Raw genomic sequence first — 15,112 nt, 5'->3', positions numbered from 1 at the left:
CATTCAAGCTCTGTCTCTCTCTGTCTCAAAAAATAAATAAACGTTAAAAAAAAATTTAAAAAAAAAGAAAAGAAAACACCCAAGAGGTTTCAAATGGCTTGTTTATCACAGGCAGAGAAGGGAATCTGAGGAGTGGGCTTGTTTTGTGTGGAAGCTAAAAATGTCCAATGATAGATGCTCATCACTAGCTTCCAGCCTTTTCCAGGAAGCAGCTCTGCACTGGGGACTTGGTGGCAATGGAGGGAAAATTTCACATTCCTACTTTACAAGGTCTTGCAAAGCTGCTCCACAGCTCTGCTTAATGATGAGCGAGGCCTCCTGGGCAGAAGGGGAGAGCAACGGGCGGGTGCCTATTCTTGGACCGCCTGCTGGGAAGATTGGAGCACATACCAGAACCACAGGCTTTCGTAAATGCTTCATATCAGAAAATGAAAACGTAGCCGCTCTGCAAGCTCACCAGCATTCAGGAAGCAGGCGTCAGCAGCCACCTCCACAAACTGGCATTTTTCAGTCATTTCCTTGCTTTTATTTCTCAACTTAATCCCGTCTTTCACTGCCTCCCTGTTGCTTTTTAAAATAAATCTAACCTTTCACTCTGTTCTCCTTCCACTAATGCTAACTTAAAGAGCACAGAGAATTCTTGGTAGAAGGCCACCTCCTGGAGATATTTTATCTCCAGCTTCATCAGGGCGACTTTAGAAACCATCACTTGCCAGGGAAACAAATCTTCCAGCTGCTGTGTACTTAAGACTGTCCATTGCTTTCTAGTCAATGATAAAATATTTTTGTTATGAGGAATGGGAACTATAGAAAGGGGTGGGTGGTAAGGATCATTGATTTATTTCCTTTTTCACCATGTAATTTTTAAGTTCATACCTTTTCCCAAAGCTCTATCAGAGTCTCCAGAGCTAGAATGGCCTCTGTGGTTGTCACAGATACTGGGGCCATCCCCATGGGAAAAGTGGAGCCCTGCCCCCACCTCCTGCAAAGGTCTGCCTACAGAAAAAAAAAAAAATTAAAATTTCCATCAGGCTTGTTTGTATGTCTAAACAGCACCACCAAGAGCAGGCAGCCCAACACCAACCTTCTAACAGTGATCTTTAGGTGGTTCCATTTTCCTCTAGATGTCATTTCCATTTCCAAAGAAATATGGCTACTCCCTTTCTCTAACTGGCATCAGTCGGTCAACAAATCCTGTTCATTTTCTATCCTTTTTTTTTTTTTTTTTTTTTAATTTTTTTTTTTTTTTTTTTTAACGTTTATTTATTTTTTTGGGACAGAGAGAGACAGAGCATGAACGGGGGAGGGGCAGAGAGAGAGGGAGACACAGAATCAGAAACAGGCTCCAGGCTCTGAGCCATCAGCCCAGAGCCCGACGTGGGGCTCGAACTCACGGACCGCGAGATCGTGACCTGGCTGAAGTCGGACGCTTAACCGACTGCGCCACCCAGGCGCCCCCATTTTCTATCCTTAATATCTCTGGTCACAATCCCCTTCTCACCATCACCTCTGCCCCACACTAGTTTGTTAGGCATAACAGAATTATTCCAAGCCTGGGGATGAAGAGTTGATAGAAATGAAATGACAAAATAGGGCCAGAATGAAGAAGCAGGAGAGTAGAGAGGCGCCTACAATGCAAAATTTAAAAAGAGGCAATCACTCTAAAGATTGTGCAAATGTAGGGTCAGCTGGGAATGAAGTCCTTCTTGAATTGACACCCTCGTCACCAGTCTTACCTTCCCTTGGTCCCAACCCTATGATGTGTGGCTTTATTTTAAAGTGCATTGTTGCCAAAATCTGTGTATGTTCACCCAGACATTATACACACTTCTTCCCATAACACAACATACCCATTCGGGTGTTATATCTGGGCTTGCATGCTGCCACTTGGTGCCTGCATACTTGGAGGATCTTGCCCATGCCTGGGGAGGATAAAAGGGACATTTAAGTTTCCTGAGCTGTCATTTTTCTTTATGGATGTTTTCTCCCTCTGGTGTTTATAAGACCTGATTTTACTCTCTGGTTTTATATCAAGACACCAGCATGTTTTTCTCATTATGGAATACCCTTGACACTCAGGTAGTCAACACACAGGACAATTTTCAACTGCAGCCTCAAGAAGCATAGGTAAAGGATTGTGGTGATCCTTGATGAAGAACATCATAAACACGTGCGCGCGCGCACACACACACCCACACACACACACACACATTAATTGCCCTATTTCTACATTTTACAACTGTTTTGATTATAAACAGCTGTTCATTCAAGGCCATTCTCTCCTAAATTACTCTAGCTGCCTTGTAGCTAGTGTCCCTACTTCCAGGCTAAATCCTCTCCATTCTTTATAGTCATAAACATACCCATGTGACAATTTGGCATGTTAGCCACAGCCTTATGTTTTCTTTGGGGTCTATAGTGGCATAATGGAGGAAAAGCCTTTGGAGCCGTATAGACTGGGGTGTGAAACCAGCTCCGTCACCAGGAAATTTCATCACCTGTGGGCCTCAGGGTCTTCATCAATGAAAAGGAATAACAATCTCTGCCTTCCAGAGTTCTTTGATGAAAATAAAATAACATAATACCTGGAAAGCAGATAGCGCAGTGTCTGACACAGAGTAGGGTTTTAACAAGGGCTAGTCCTCTCCCCTTTGTTATCTAAAGTAAGAGCATCTCAGGGGTAGGAAAGCACCTTGTAGTTTTTCTGCACGTGACCTTTCCTTTTGAAACATTATTAGTATTAGCATCTTATCAGCTGGTACTCTCTTGTTGAAAACATCTGGTTATTCCAAAAATAGAATTTGCATCCTGCTTAAATTTCTTTTCAACATAATCCTGGGAGAGGTGAAGAAGAAAAGGGGAAACAAAATCAGTGATGATAAGAAATAACTTCATGAAAAAAAAGGGGGGGGGGAGTGTAAGTGAACTCCTGGTAGCCTATTGCTTTTCTTCTTCTAGTCATGTGGATTGGATTGCAGCATTACAGTATAAGGTGTGGCTGACATTTTCCCCTATCAACCTTACTCTTATAGGCTGATCTCTCAGAAGCAGAAACAGAACACAAAGCACCTTTTCTCTGTCCTTCCAGAAATAACATCCACCCTAAATAAACCCAATGGAATATTCCAATTATTTGTCATAATGGAATGTTGTCAAATAATATGCATGTAGCATTTCCCATCTGCAAGATTATAAGAGAAAATAAAGCCTCTCTGTCATTAGTAAGTGGATTCAGCTGAGCCCTGAAGAGAAAGGAAAGACACAACAGGAACATCTCTGTCTTTTACTACAACTCCTTTTGTTTTAATTCCCCCATCCTTTCTCTCTACCCCCCACCAAGCTAAAGTTTTTTTGTTGGTTGGTTGGTTGGTTGGTTGGTTGGTTGGTTGGTTTGGTTTTTTTGAGAGGTGTTTGCTGGGCTAACTTTTATTTAAATGGTAATGATGCTAGAAACCAGAAGAAATGTTTCTTCTCAGTTTAGCACTCTCCAGGCTTGAGCCTTTTGTTGTTTGTTGATGTTAAGAGTGTTAAGTGGGTCAACTTTTATTTAGATAATGATGCCAGGGGTCAGAAAAAATCTCAGAAGTTCAAAGATAATATCTCCTTGGTGACAAGGCAGAGGATTCCCTTTTCTGCTTCCCACCGACTATGCCATAGCATTCAGCTTCTTCTCTGGTATAGGCAGGACTTCTCGCTGAATGCCCCACTCAAAGCTGCTTCTTGCAAAAAATTCATTATAACCACTTCAACACGTCTCTCTGCAACTGGCTGCACACGAAAGTATGACAATGGCATTCTTCTATAGACCACATCTTTAACACAGAATGTAGTTTTAAGGGATTTTACCTCTGCCTCACAAACAGAATTGTCCTGCCTGAAGAGCACAGGACTCTTTTCTTAGTGAATTATGAACTGAGGGGCAGATATTCCATCCTTCCTCTTGCTGCCTGGCAACGTGGATCAGCAGTGGCTGGGCTTTCTAACCTCCGTGTCAATCTCAAGTTCTGTTTTGGGATTGGGGGAGAAGAAAATGGAAGACTACAGAAATGGCCTCAACCAGATTAATAACTTCTCTCACTTTCCTTCTTGGCAGGGTACGCGATGTGCTGCTTTTCCCATCCCTGGCCATGTCTTTTGTGTGGCTGGTCACAATTCCTACCAGATGCATTCACTTTAAACCTCCCTGTTCTCCTATTTTCTCTTCCAGGTAGCTATAGATTTCACTGCCTCAAATGGGGACCCCAGGAACAGCTGTTCCCTGCACTACATCCACCCTTACCAACCCAACGAGTACCTGAAAGCCTTGGTGGCTGTGGGTGAGATTTGCCAAGACTATGACAGGTACAAGACCTCCGGTCGTCCCAGGTCTTATCATCTCTCTGTGGGTTCTGATGGTCCCTGGATGATCCTTGGCAGGAAAACAGACGTGCAGTCAGCAGTTACCCATACTGGGCTCATGAAGCCACAGAATAGAACCTTGACCCCAAATTTTATCCTCTCCACACCTAGAGAAGCTGAGTTCATTCCATGCTCACCTGGGTCACCAAAACCAAAATATCCTTTCTCAGCTTTCTTATGTGGCTTGCAAAACTACTTTCCATCTTGTGAAGTTTCGGAATGGGTCTTGCTACTCAAAGTTTGGGCCGTGGACTAAGCAGCATAGCACCACCTGGGAACTTAGAATCCCGAGCCCCACTCCAGACCTATTGAATCAGAATCTGCATGTTAACAAGATTCCCAGATGATTTGTGTGCACTTTGGAGTTTGAGAAGCACTGGTTTATTGGACATTTTTGAATCTAACCCTCACATTATACCTTATGTTGTAGGTATTGTTTAACAGAAGAGGAAAGAAAGCTGGGCAGGGAGGTTAAGCTGTGCACTGTCACTCAGCCTGAGGCAGGATTTGAACTGAGATCTATTTCCTCCTACCGTTTAAGCTCCTAATCACTGTGTTTCACTGACTTCAGAGCTATTGGTAACATTAGTAGAGGGTGTGTGTCTGCCCACGTGCACATGTGTGTGCCCATCCACAGAAGTGTGTGTGTATATGTGTGTTTGTATGTGTATATAGATAACATGATTTTGAGATCAGAATGGTACTACAGTTATTTTTCCTTGATGGTAAATATTGACCTTTCCCACCAAGAGAATTGTGATTTACATAAATTACATTAAACTGAATTTATTTTGCCTTTCCAGTATTTCCAGGTTGAGATGAAGTTGTTCACATGTTCAAGAAGGTTCTTTGAGGTAGAACGAATATAAATATAAATATGGATACATCTCAGTTGAGTCATTAGTGTGTTTGTAAAACAAGGCTAGTTAGTAATAAGAAGCAATAAAGTGAGCCTTTAAATAAGGAAAATAAAGAAAGTGACTCTGTCCTCTAGTTTCAGAGAAATTTTATGGGACAGCATGATTTCTGTTCTTTCTAGTGTCATAACCAGTGGTAGGTATATTAAAAACCCCTTGCCCCAGGCACCAGAGGGGATGAGACAATCTAGTGACCAGAATGTGCAGAGAAACCAACAGGAGAGGGATAGGAAAAATCTCATCTGTGTCCTCCTGCTGGTGAATCTCTGCATTCGGCTTGGTTATTTTCAATAACTCAACTGGGTGTGAGGGCAGTTGGGGAATGAATAAACAGATCCAGTACAATCACACAGCCTTAAACACTCAGGCCTTTGCTGACACTTGCCCTCTTATATAGTTAGAACAGAGGGCAATAGCATTTTAAATTACTTTGTTAAAGTGATACTTCTTATACTTAACCGAGGTATCGACTGTGAAGACAACTTGAATTTCAGCTCTGATTTCTTTTGGCCCAAATACAGGGAGTATTCCTAGAGAGGGTATATATCATATGGAGAGTTCTACCAAGAAGAGAGAAAATTGACAAATTGCCTCCCCACTGCCAGAAACTTCTCCAGCCATACCCAAGATACCAAAACAGTCATTTTTTCCTAACATGCACATGGATGATTTAGTGCATGATTTAGTATATACATAAGAGGCAAGAAAGAAGGGAGAGGATGTATCTTCAGGATTCTTAATAATTTTAAATCATGAAATGCTCATAAAAGAGATAAAGTAGGTAAAGCACTCGATACAATACTATAAATACATGCTGCTTAATAATAAAATTGACTCAGACTCTAGGGGAGAAGGCAGTATAATAACGAATTCCAAAGAGAAAATTGGTGGTTTGACCAGAAACTAAGATGCCAATGCCCAGAGCCTTGGCTACGGTCCTGCAGCAGATTTACAGGATGATCTGGAACAAACCGCTGAACTTCCTGTTTCCTGGTTACTTCACATGCAGGATGCAGATACAATCCAAGTGACCCATACCTCTTTTAGAGCTATTATCCTCTTATAATATAAAAGCCAGGCAAAGCCTGGAGAGCATTTAGTATTCACTCAAAAATACAGATTCAACATAAAAGTAAGGTATTATACCTTAGGGGTTACATAAAGAATTACTGTAAATGATTCTTTTTAAAATTTTAAAAGGAAAATAGTGAAGTTATCAGCCCATCTGACCAGGAAAATCAGGTTTCCGCAGTTCAGTGGAACTATACATGTATATGTATACGTATACGTATATACATGTACATATATACGTATACGTATACGTATAAAGAAGGCAGCTCAGCATTAAAAGGGGCAAATGCCTAAGGAAGAAAAGAACTGAAAAGCCCAGGCGCTCTTTTGAGAGACTCCCTGGAAGAATGTGTAATGCAAGCCGCTCACTTGAAAACTGACAAGGTTCTGCAGTTTCTCCTTTGCGTGGGTGGATAGACAATAGACAGGCAGAGTCAGGAAATTTCAAGTTGGGGCTTTGGAATTAATTTATTCTCACATCAAAGTCACTAAGGTTGATGTTCAAAAGAAACACTTGAATAAAAACTGACAGAAGGCGTCGTTCCCCCTCCTGCAGAGACAGAGAGGTTTTTAATCCCCATGAGCCTTAGAAATTGCTCCCAGCCTCTGACAGCCAAGGGTTTTCTTTCTGCCTTGTACAGTCATTGCTAAGGGGTCATTACGAGGTGATCAATGAAGTAGAACAGCTTGGGAGACGCATAAAGCCCTTCTCAGGGTGCCTTGAAGGGGAAGCTTCTCCACAAATTTCTGGTCCTAAGGCCAGAAGACAGTCCTGCCAGCTCACTCTGTCTCTATGCCTCTGAAAGAGAGAACACTGCCCATTCCCTCCCCTTTGAGTCGCCAAGCATGCACACATGTATGTGTGTACACACACATACACACACACACACACACACACACACACACACACACACAAGCTCATATATTCCCTGTTGGTTGTAGCACTTGTCCAGCTCCTATGAACATCCTGGTCAGGCTGCTCAAGACCAAGTGACATCCATTCTGTGAGCCCAGCAGAGGTATGGATCTCTGACCACCTGGAATGCCCTCTAATAAAAGGCTGGTCTGTCTGCTATCGATAGAGTATAGATACTGAATACGGTGCTTGGAAGCACAGACTGCCATTTTCTGGATGCGACCACCCCAGCATAAGGTGGAGGTTTCAGCACCTGAGGCAGGAGTCTTCCCCCATGGTGTGCTAGGAGGCAAAGTTAGAACTGATACCCAATCTGACAGGTACTGGGTTTAGAATCCAAAGATAGGTTCATGTCACAGTTCTACCTTTTCTACTCTACCAACACCAGTCAGTGGTTCTCAGCCTTGGCTGCACATTGGAATCATTCGGGCAGTCTTAAAATATGCTGATACCTGGGCCCCACTCCAGAGGTTTATTAGTCTGGTGTAAATCCTGGGGAATCGGGATTTTTAATTCTAGTGGGCGTCCCAAGTTGAGACCCAGCGTTAAATCGGGAGAGAATGGGTCAGATGGAATGGCTAAGGACCAAGCAGCACCTATTGGCTGCCAGGTACCTCACATGGTGTTGTAAGGACAGAGATAAATTAACAAAGCATAATTTCCCCCCAGCTGGTTCACAGTCTCAGGGAGAAAAGGGCATGTAAATAAATCGCAGCCCAGCTTGGTCAGGGCAGCTGACTGTAGACGAGGAGTGCATAAAAAGAGAAGGATTGACTTTATCCTTTGTGGGAGAAGAGGTAGTCAAGGAAGGCCTTCTGAGGATGGTAAGTTCTGGGAAATTCAGTTGTTATTAGAACATGAATGGACTTATCTTTATTATTCGGAATCGTTAGACCCTACCAGCCTCCTACAAAGGGCAGAGTCAACAGGAGTTGTAGAAAGAGCATGGGGTCCCAGCGACAAATAGACCCTGGGTTCAGACCCCAGCTCAGCTACCTCTGTTCTGAGGTTTACATTCCATGTGCCTTGGTGTCATTGATTTCAAGTGGAAGTTTTCTCTAACTTTCCTTGAGGAGCAGTTGTAAGGGTTAGATGTACAGTGGCTAGCTAGCACATGTTCGGCCTGTTATACTCAGTAAACGATAGAGGCTATTATCTTTGACAGTCTTAATTAGGTTTAAAAATAAACTGAACACAAAAGGAAAAAGGATTATAGTGTCAGATCTGAAGGACATTTTGGACCAATGACCTTTAATTTTTGGTTTTGAGCATGTACCCCTAAAAATGATTTTATAAAAATGTGTAACCTCACACATTTTTACATTAACATTGACATCTAATGTTTTCCATTATGAGTTTAAATAATGGCAAAGAATGGAAATTCTAGTGTATTGTAAATATGAACATTTAAAAATAAAACTCTTACATAACTCTTGTGAATGCATCCAGTAGAATGTAAATGCCATAGCTATATGATCCATCATCCATTTTAAAAATGCATGAACAAGCTCTTTAGTTGGAGTTGAGAATTTTAATTATTTCTTTTTTTCATGAACTTGTATTTTCACTCCCCTCCCCCACAGAATTTCATCCTAATGTATCATTAAAATTTGGGTTCAAAATTCTTTTATTGGTCACTGTATCATACGTTTCTATAATAAAAATACAAATATAAATTTTAAAATATCTAGTTTCTAAAATGTTCTGTGTTGAAAAGGTTTAAAGTATTTTTTAAAATCTTCTGTTTGAGTTTTTATTACAATCATTATTAGTGCATAATTGACCAAAAGAACAAATGTATTGGAAATTTCAGTATTTAATTATCGCCCATAAAAAATGAAAACTTTTAATGAAACAAATAGTGAGGGGTTTTCCCTAATTAGTTTACAATTTGTAGATGAATGCTATCCATTACTAAAATGGAAGAGTCTACTTTCAGTCCTATTCCAATTTTTTTTACCAATATAAACACTAAGAAAACCTGCTCTTATAAATAAGTACATGGTAATGGAAAGAGTTTGACTAGCAGTTTTACTCATTTCTTTCAACTCTAAGTTATACATGAAAAAAATCACATAATGGTTTATCACCACAATGTATTTTTAATGATCTACCAGCTGATATAAGCACTTTCTACAGCTTTTTAAAGCAAAAATTGGCAACTGCCCGACTTGCAAAAGGATTTGTTTCCTCATTCCCTTATTCTCTGCTGCAGAGTTTTTACACTAAGGAACAATGCACCATTGTGGTTAAGATTCATAATGGGTAAGGAGAAGGATAATTGTGAAAGGGAAGGTGTGAATGGAGAGCAGGTCTTTCTATTACACCTGTTCCCAGAAGATCAATTTCAGCAGAGACTACATAGGAGCAGAGGAACTGAATACTGATTTCCTTAAAAAAATAAATAAATAAAATCATGCCCTACTATCCCCAGAAGGGCATTGCATTTGCATGTACCCCGGTGTTAAGACCACTGCCTTAGAGAACAGTCTTAATTAAGTGTCTAGGTGTTCTGAAATGCCAGTTTGCCTTGAGTCGGTCTCTGTTTCCTTATGGATGAGGTCATTTGTCTTTATTTTTATTACTCTCTTGCTTTGTCTCAAAGTCTTCCCTAACTGGAGGGTTAAAATGGTGTTTGAAAATAAATCTTCCATCTGGAGATCCTTTAACCATCAGTCATTCCCTAAGAAGTTCAGGACTCCATGCTCATTACCACTGAAGACCATGGGCTCTTTTATTGTATTTTATGCTGTTCTATTCCGGTAGTAAGAATATTGCCATTAGCAATGTGGTAACATGCTCATGAGTTTTCCAAGTTCACAGATTCCACCAATCATGTTCCTAGTAGTTGCAGAGTGGCCCCTTTACTCAGTGCTGAGTGCCCTTTACTCCAATCTCAAGTTCTTTGAAGTGCTGGCATATGGATGCTTGCTTGTGTGCTCAACCTGCCTTCTCTTGCCTCTTGCATAAGACTCCTCTCTGACTAGTTTTATTTTTTAATCAGGAAGAATGGAAGTGTAAATCTATTGTGCTTATGCTTGAAAGTTTTTCTTTGGTATGTTTGTTAGTTAGAGTCTTCGTGGTGGCTAACTTCAGAGAATTGATGCCCTCCTGGGTTATTAATTATTCCTCTTGTAAGTGAGGTGTTTTCCCTGCCTCCCTGCTCTTAAAACTCAATTACATAACAGTGCATCATGCTCAGCAAACCTCAAATCCCCAGGGTGGCTTGAAAGGTATAAAAAGAATATCCTTAAGACTGGAACATTGGTTTGGTGATTAGAAATGGATGGAATATTAGATCTCGCCCTTCCCGAACTCCTCAAAGAAAAAAATAAAAGGTATGGAACCTTCTAGGTTTCTGTTTTGACTTTTCGGAGCTATCTCTGGGTTGGAAGAACCAGGACCCCTTCTCCAACCCAGAAAGTGTTCTTCCATACCTACTTACCCTGAAAGGGCCTCTGAAATCTCCCTCATAGATTCCCTCTCACAGCTGCCTGCCCTTGTCTTGGTTAAGGGGGCGGGGCAGGGGGGGGGATTACTGTGGCAAAGTATTTCAGTATTTCCAAGGACCAGAAGTATTTTTTTCTCAGAGCTGTGGCTAATCCTTTATAAACTGTTGTGTTTTTCTATATATCAGTATTAATACCTTTTCTGCTACCTGCTAGATGCAGTGCACCACAAAGCCCATATCTACACAACAGTGAGGAAAAGGGAGAGCTGGTGATTTTCTGGAGAATTTGACTAATTTCAAAGAATGATGGCTTCCTCATATCTCCTACCCAACCTTGCTCAAATTGGCTCATTTTGGTGAAGTTTTATCAAAGCCATCATTGGCTACTAATGACCTCTAAATCTGGCAGTTGGTGGTGGGTGAAGATCTGGCTTTGGTACTTTGACTTCTCTGTCAGCCTTGTGGGGAGGGGGGGTCCCCTCTTATTGATGGAGCCATTCAGGGACAGTGAGCCCTAATGAGTTTCCTTTTCTCCTTGACTAACTCTGCAAAGAACTGAGAAATGTAGGAATTGTTCCAAGAACAAATCTTGGTGGTATATTTAATGGAAAAGTAAAAGGTAGATGGCATGAGAAGAACATTCCTCTGCTGAGAGCAATACTCCAGAACCCCACAAAATTTGCCTAAAGAGAGTCTTACCTGTTGTCTGGTCAGGGGATCAGTTAGTGCCAGAAGGAAGTGCCAGAAGGAAATCACATTTAATGCTATATATAATCATTAAAGTATAATGGGACAACAGAAAAGGCACGGGCTTTAGAATCACACGATCCTCCCTGGTAAACACCTTAGGCCACTTTCTTAGCCTTTCTGGGACTTGGTTTATTCATCTGTAAATAGGAATAATAAGTAGGTGGAAATTCAAGGGTAGTGTGAGAATTAAAACAAACATGTACATTGCCTAGCATCATACCCGGCAGATTGGATGTGCCAATTAAGGTTAATTCTTCTCCCCATCATTTCACATCTAGTACAGTAAAGTATGAGGTAAGGTATAACATATGTGAATGAATAAATTAAAGAGAGAAATTTCAATATGCCTAAGAGAAACCAAGCCATGATTCAATTCATGGGCTATCTTTTCATTAAATATTTATGGAGCACACACTCTGTGGCAAGTATTATGCTGAAGAGAGGGGCAAGGGGCAGTTTGGGACAGAGAGGCAGTGGCAGATGTAAAGATATTAATACCAAAAAACAGCATCCCTTTGCATTCAGAAGACATGAAAAGACATGTAAATAATTTATCCTTGTTTGTATGAAATAAAATAATGGGCAAAATGAGTCCTGTAGATGGAACCAAGCTCTGTCAATTAGCCAGCCTTCTAAGCTTCCTGTTGCTTTTAAATATCCCCTTTTGGCTTAGACTTGTCTGGATTTGAACCCTGGCTCTAACCAGCAGCCTGATCTTGAACAAGTCACTTTACCTCCCAAGACATTTCCCCACCTGTAAAATGAGAATAATGATCTCTCCCTAGAAAGATTTTATAAGATTATATATATGAAAAACCCTAACACAGTCAACCATTGGAGTTACCTAATTCATGATCACTTTTCAAAGACAGAAAAGTAGGCTTGGGGAGGTGAGGAAATCCTGGACCATTATTCTTCAGTATCAAATCTAGCAAAAAGTTATTGGAAGAAATTGCAGACTAATGACTGTAATGAACTTTGGGATTCCTTCTTGATTTTAATTATCCATGCTGCCACTATCCCCTGTTACCACAGATAATCAAGAGCATGAGTCAGCATTTGGCAGAGTAAAATGTCCCAGCAAGGTAACACAGGTTCATGTTTTTCTTCCTCATTGGGTGAACAAATGAAGCAACTTATTTTTTTTTCCAGTGACAAAATGTTCCCGGCCTTTGGGTTCGGTGCCAGGATACCCCCAGAGTACACGGTGAGTGAGTATAGATCCTCTGATGTAAAAAGAATAACTTGGGTTTCCCTCATAGGAATTCACTCTTTTGGCCCTTGATAAAAATATGTAAGTAGAGCCCCAAAACTCAGAAATGGTCTTCAGAACTAGTGAAATTAGCCCCTTGGAGCCTATCTTTCGATGAAACAATCTCCTGGTATTCTGGATGAGTCTTCCCAGAGGGGCACAGGAAGTGTCCCATTGTTGAGCTTCCTGTAGGTATGGTCAGAAACTGAGAAGACGCTCAGGAAGTTGATCTCCACTGTCTCGGAACCTATCTACGCAGGTGTCCTCTATAGAAAGATCCTATTGATCACAGTGCCAACTGTGAAAGTCCATGATGAGGACTTCTGCAGAATCCCTTAGGCCAAGTCTCTGAGCACCAGGCTTGTGTGGCAGAGAGATACAGAGAAGTCCTGAAGGAGAAGCACTCTGGCTTAGAGTATTGGGGAGCTGAAAGCTTCCCGTGTAAACACTGGAGTCCTATTTGATACTGATTTCTCATGAACAAAGAAGACAAAGGTTGTGCAGAGAGATTTGCACTGCAGTGGAGCTGAGGCATTGTGCTGTGGTATACCAGATGCCCCCATGGGACGCTCTCCAGAGAGAACTCTGCTCCCACAGGAGGAAGGGCCTTGGAGAGACAGCAAGGTTCCTGCTCCGAACTCATCAATTCCTCTGAGCTGCAAGCCAAGTGGAAGCAATACTGCTCAGTCATCAGTTTCTCTTTTACCGATTGAGTCTCAAGGCAGGAGGAAAATGCTGACGTTTGCTCCCACACCAGAGCTGTCAGACCAAGGGCCTTCCCCTTCTGTGTCCTTTTTGTAAAAAGGGAATCCATCTCCCCGATACTGCTGAAGTGAGCACTGGATGGACTGGCATGTCTCCCTGACCTGTCCTCTTTCTTGTTTGCCTTATACCCCATACTGTCTTCCCTGCTGGGCATGGCTACCGACTTCTAGAAGCTTTTGTTGGAAATGGAGCACATGGAGAGGAAGAACATAGACTGGGAGTTGCTGACTGGTGGCCTGTAGACATTATTCAGGCCACAAATGTATTATATTTGACACAAATTTTTTTTTAAGAATTAAGCAATTTCAGGGGTGCCTAGGTGACTCAGTTAAGTGTCCGACTTCGGCTCAGGTCACGATGTCACAGTTCGTGAGTTCGAGCTACACGTCAGGCTCTGTGCTGACAGCTCAGAGCCTGGAGCCTGTTTCAGATTCTGTGTCTCCCTCTCTCTCTACTTCCTTCCCGCTCATGCTCTCTCTGTGTCTCTCAAAAATAAATAAACGTTTAAAAAAAATTTTTTTTTTAAGAATTAAGCAATTTCATGTAAAATATCAGATTTCTGGCTTCTCTGGAAAAACTAAAAGAACTAACAACACTGAGATTAAGAGATTTCACACGCAAGAATTAGCAGAGCTGAAGAGATGCAATCCCCTTCAGATGGGGATGCTGTCTTAACAGGCATCCCTCACATATCCTCATCTGTGCTCTCACAAAGCCATGCAAATGCCCCTTTGCCGTGCCTAATTTCCGCTCTGCTCTAATAGGCACTGGTGGTCTCAATCAGCCCGGTGCCCCCGGAGAGTTTACAAGGTCATCACAATTTACTTCTTCAGGATAAAATCTCAGAGTTTGTCTTGAAACTGAGCCACAAGCGCCTGTGTCTTAGTTTGCACTTTCCTGGGAATAGATCTTGAGACAAGGATTTGGATGCAAGTTGTTTATTTGAGAGGTGGAGGAAAGCTCAACAGAGGGTGGGAAAATGGGGAGAAGTCAACGTAGGGTATGCTAACAAGCCAGTTACCACTGGGGTAGCCAGAGCTGAATTCTTCTGGGGCCTTCAGGAAGACAACGTAGAGTGCACACAGACCCCAAGAGATAAAGGGAGCTGGGGTATTGATATACCATATCCTGTCATCCAGTGAGTGATTAACGGCTACTTGCCAGGGACATTCATTTCCCAAAACTTTCAGCTAGGCAGGCAAAGCAGGCTCTGGAGGCCTGAGAAAGACTTAAGGTAAGTAAAGCAGGTAAGATGGTTAGAAGTCAGCTGACTTCCTGGAAGTTCTCAGGGCAAAGAAATGTGGGCTAGCATGAACACTAAGAAAAGAGGGGTCTTCTCACACAGTGACCTATTTTCTAGCACCTAATAGAGTCAATGCTTGGAAATAGCCTTTGAAATGCAAGTCTCTATATAAATTCCAAATGATCCAATAAAAATGTCCAGATGCCAAAACATCCCTCTTGTTTTATCAGGTTTTAGAAACAAAAAAAGTAAACAATATTTTATTCGACCTTATGGTCCTACCTGGTCTTGCCAGGTAGAGGAATTTGTGCTGGAAGCTTAAAAAGTATATTACTTTATTACTTTTCCA

The 15,112-nt window shown here is 41.6% G+C and overlaps 1 protein-coding gene across 5 annotated transcripts in view; it reads left to right on the top strand.

Moving 5' to 3' along the window:
- CPNE4 (copine 4) overlaps positions 1 to 15,112 on the top strand; it is a 626,987-nt gene that overhangs the window by 595,957 nt on the left and 15,918 nt on the right. For all 5 annotated transcript variants that reach the window (XM_086674292.1, XM_086674290.1, XM_086674291.1 and 2 more), the window contains 2 exons: positions 4,208 to 4,341; positions 12,656 to 12,710. In XM_086674292.1, coding sequence (XP_086530418.1) covers positions 4,208 to 4,341; positions 12,656 to 12,710 — 189 coding nt within the window. The remainder of the gene's footprint in view (positions 1 to 4,207; positions 4,342 to 12,655; positions 12,711 to 15,112) is intronic.

Source organism: Puma concolor, chromosome C2, assembly GCF_028749965.1.
Source record: "Puma concolor isolate L17-30 chromosome C2, mPumCon1.1.hap2, whole genome shotgun sequence".
Taxonomy (NCBI): Eukaryota; Metazoa; Chordata; class Mammalia; order Carnivora; family Felidae; genus Puma; species Puma concolor.
This window is presented reverse-complemented; position numbering and strand designations above follow the sequence as displayed.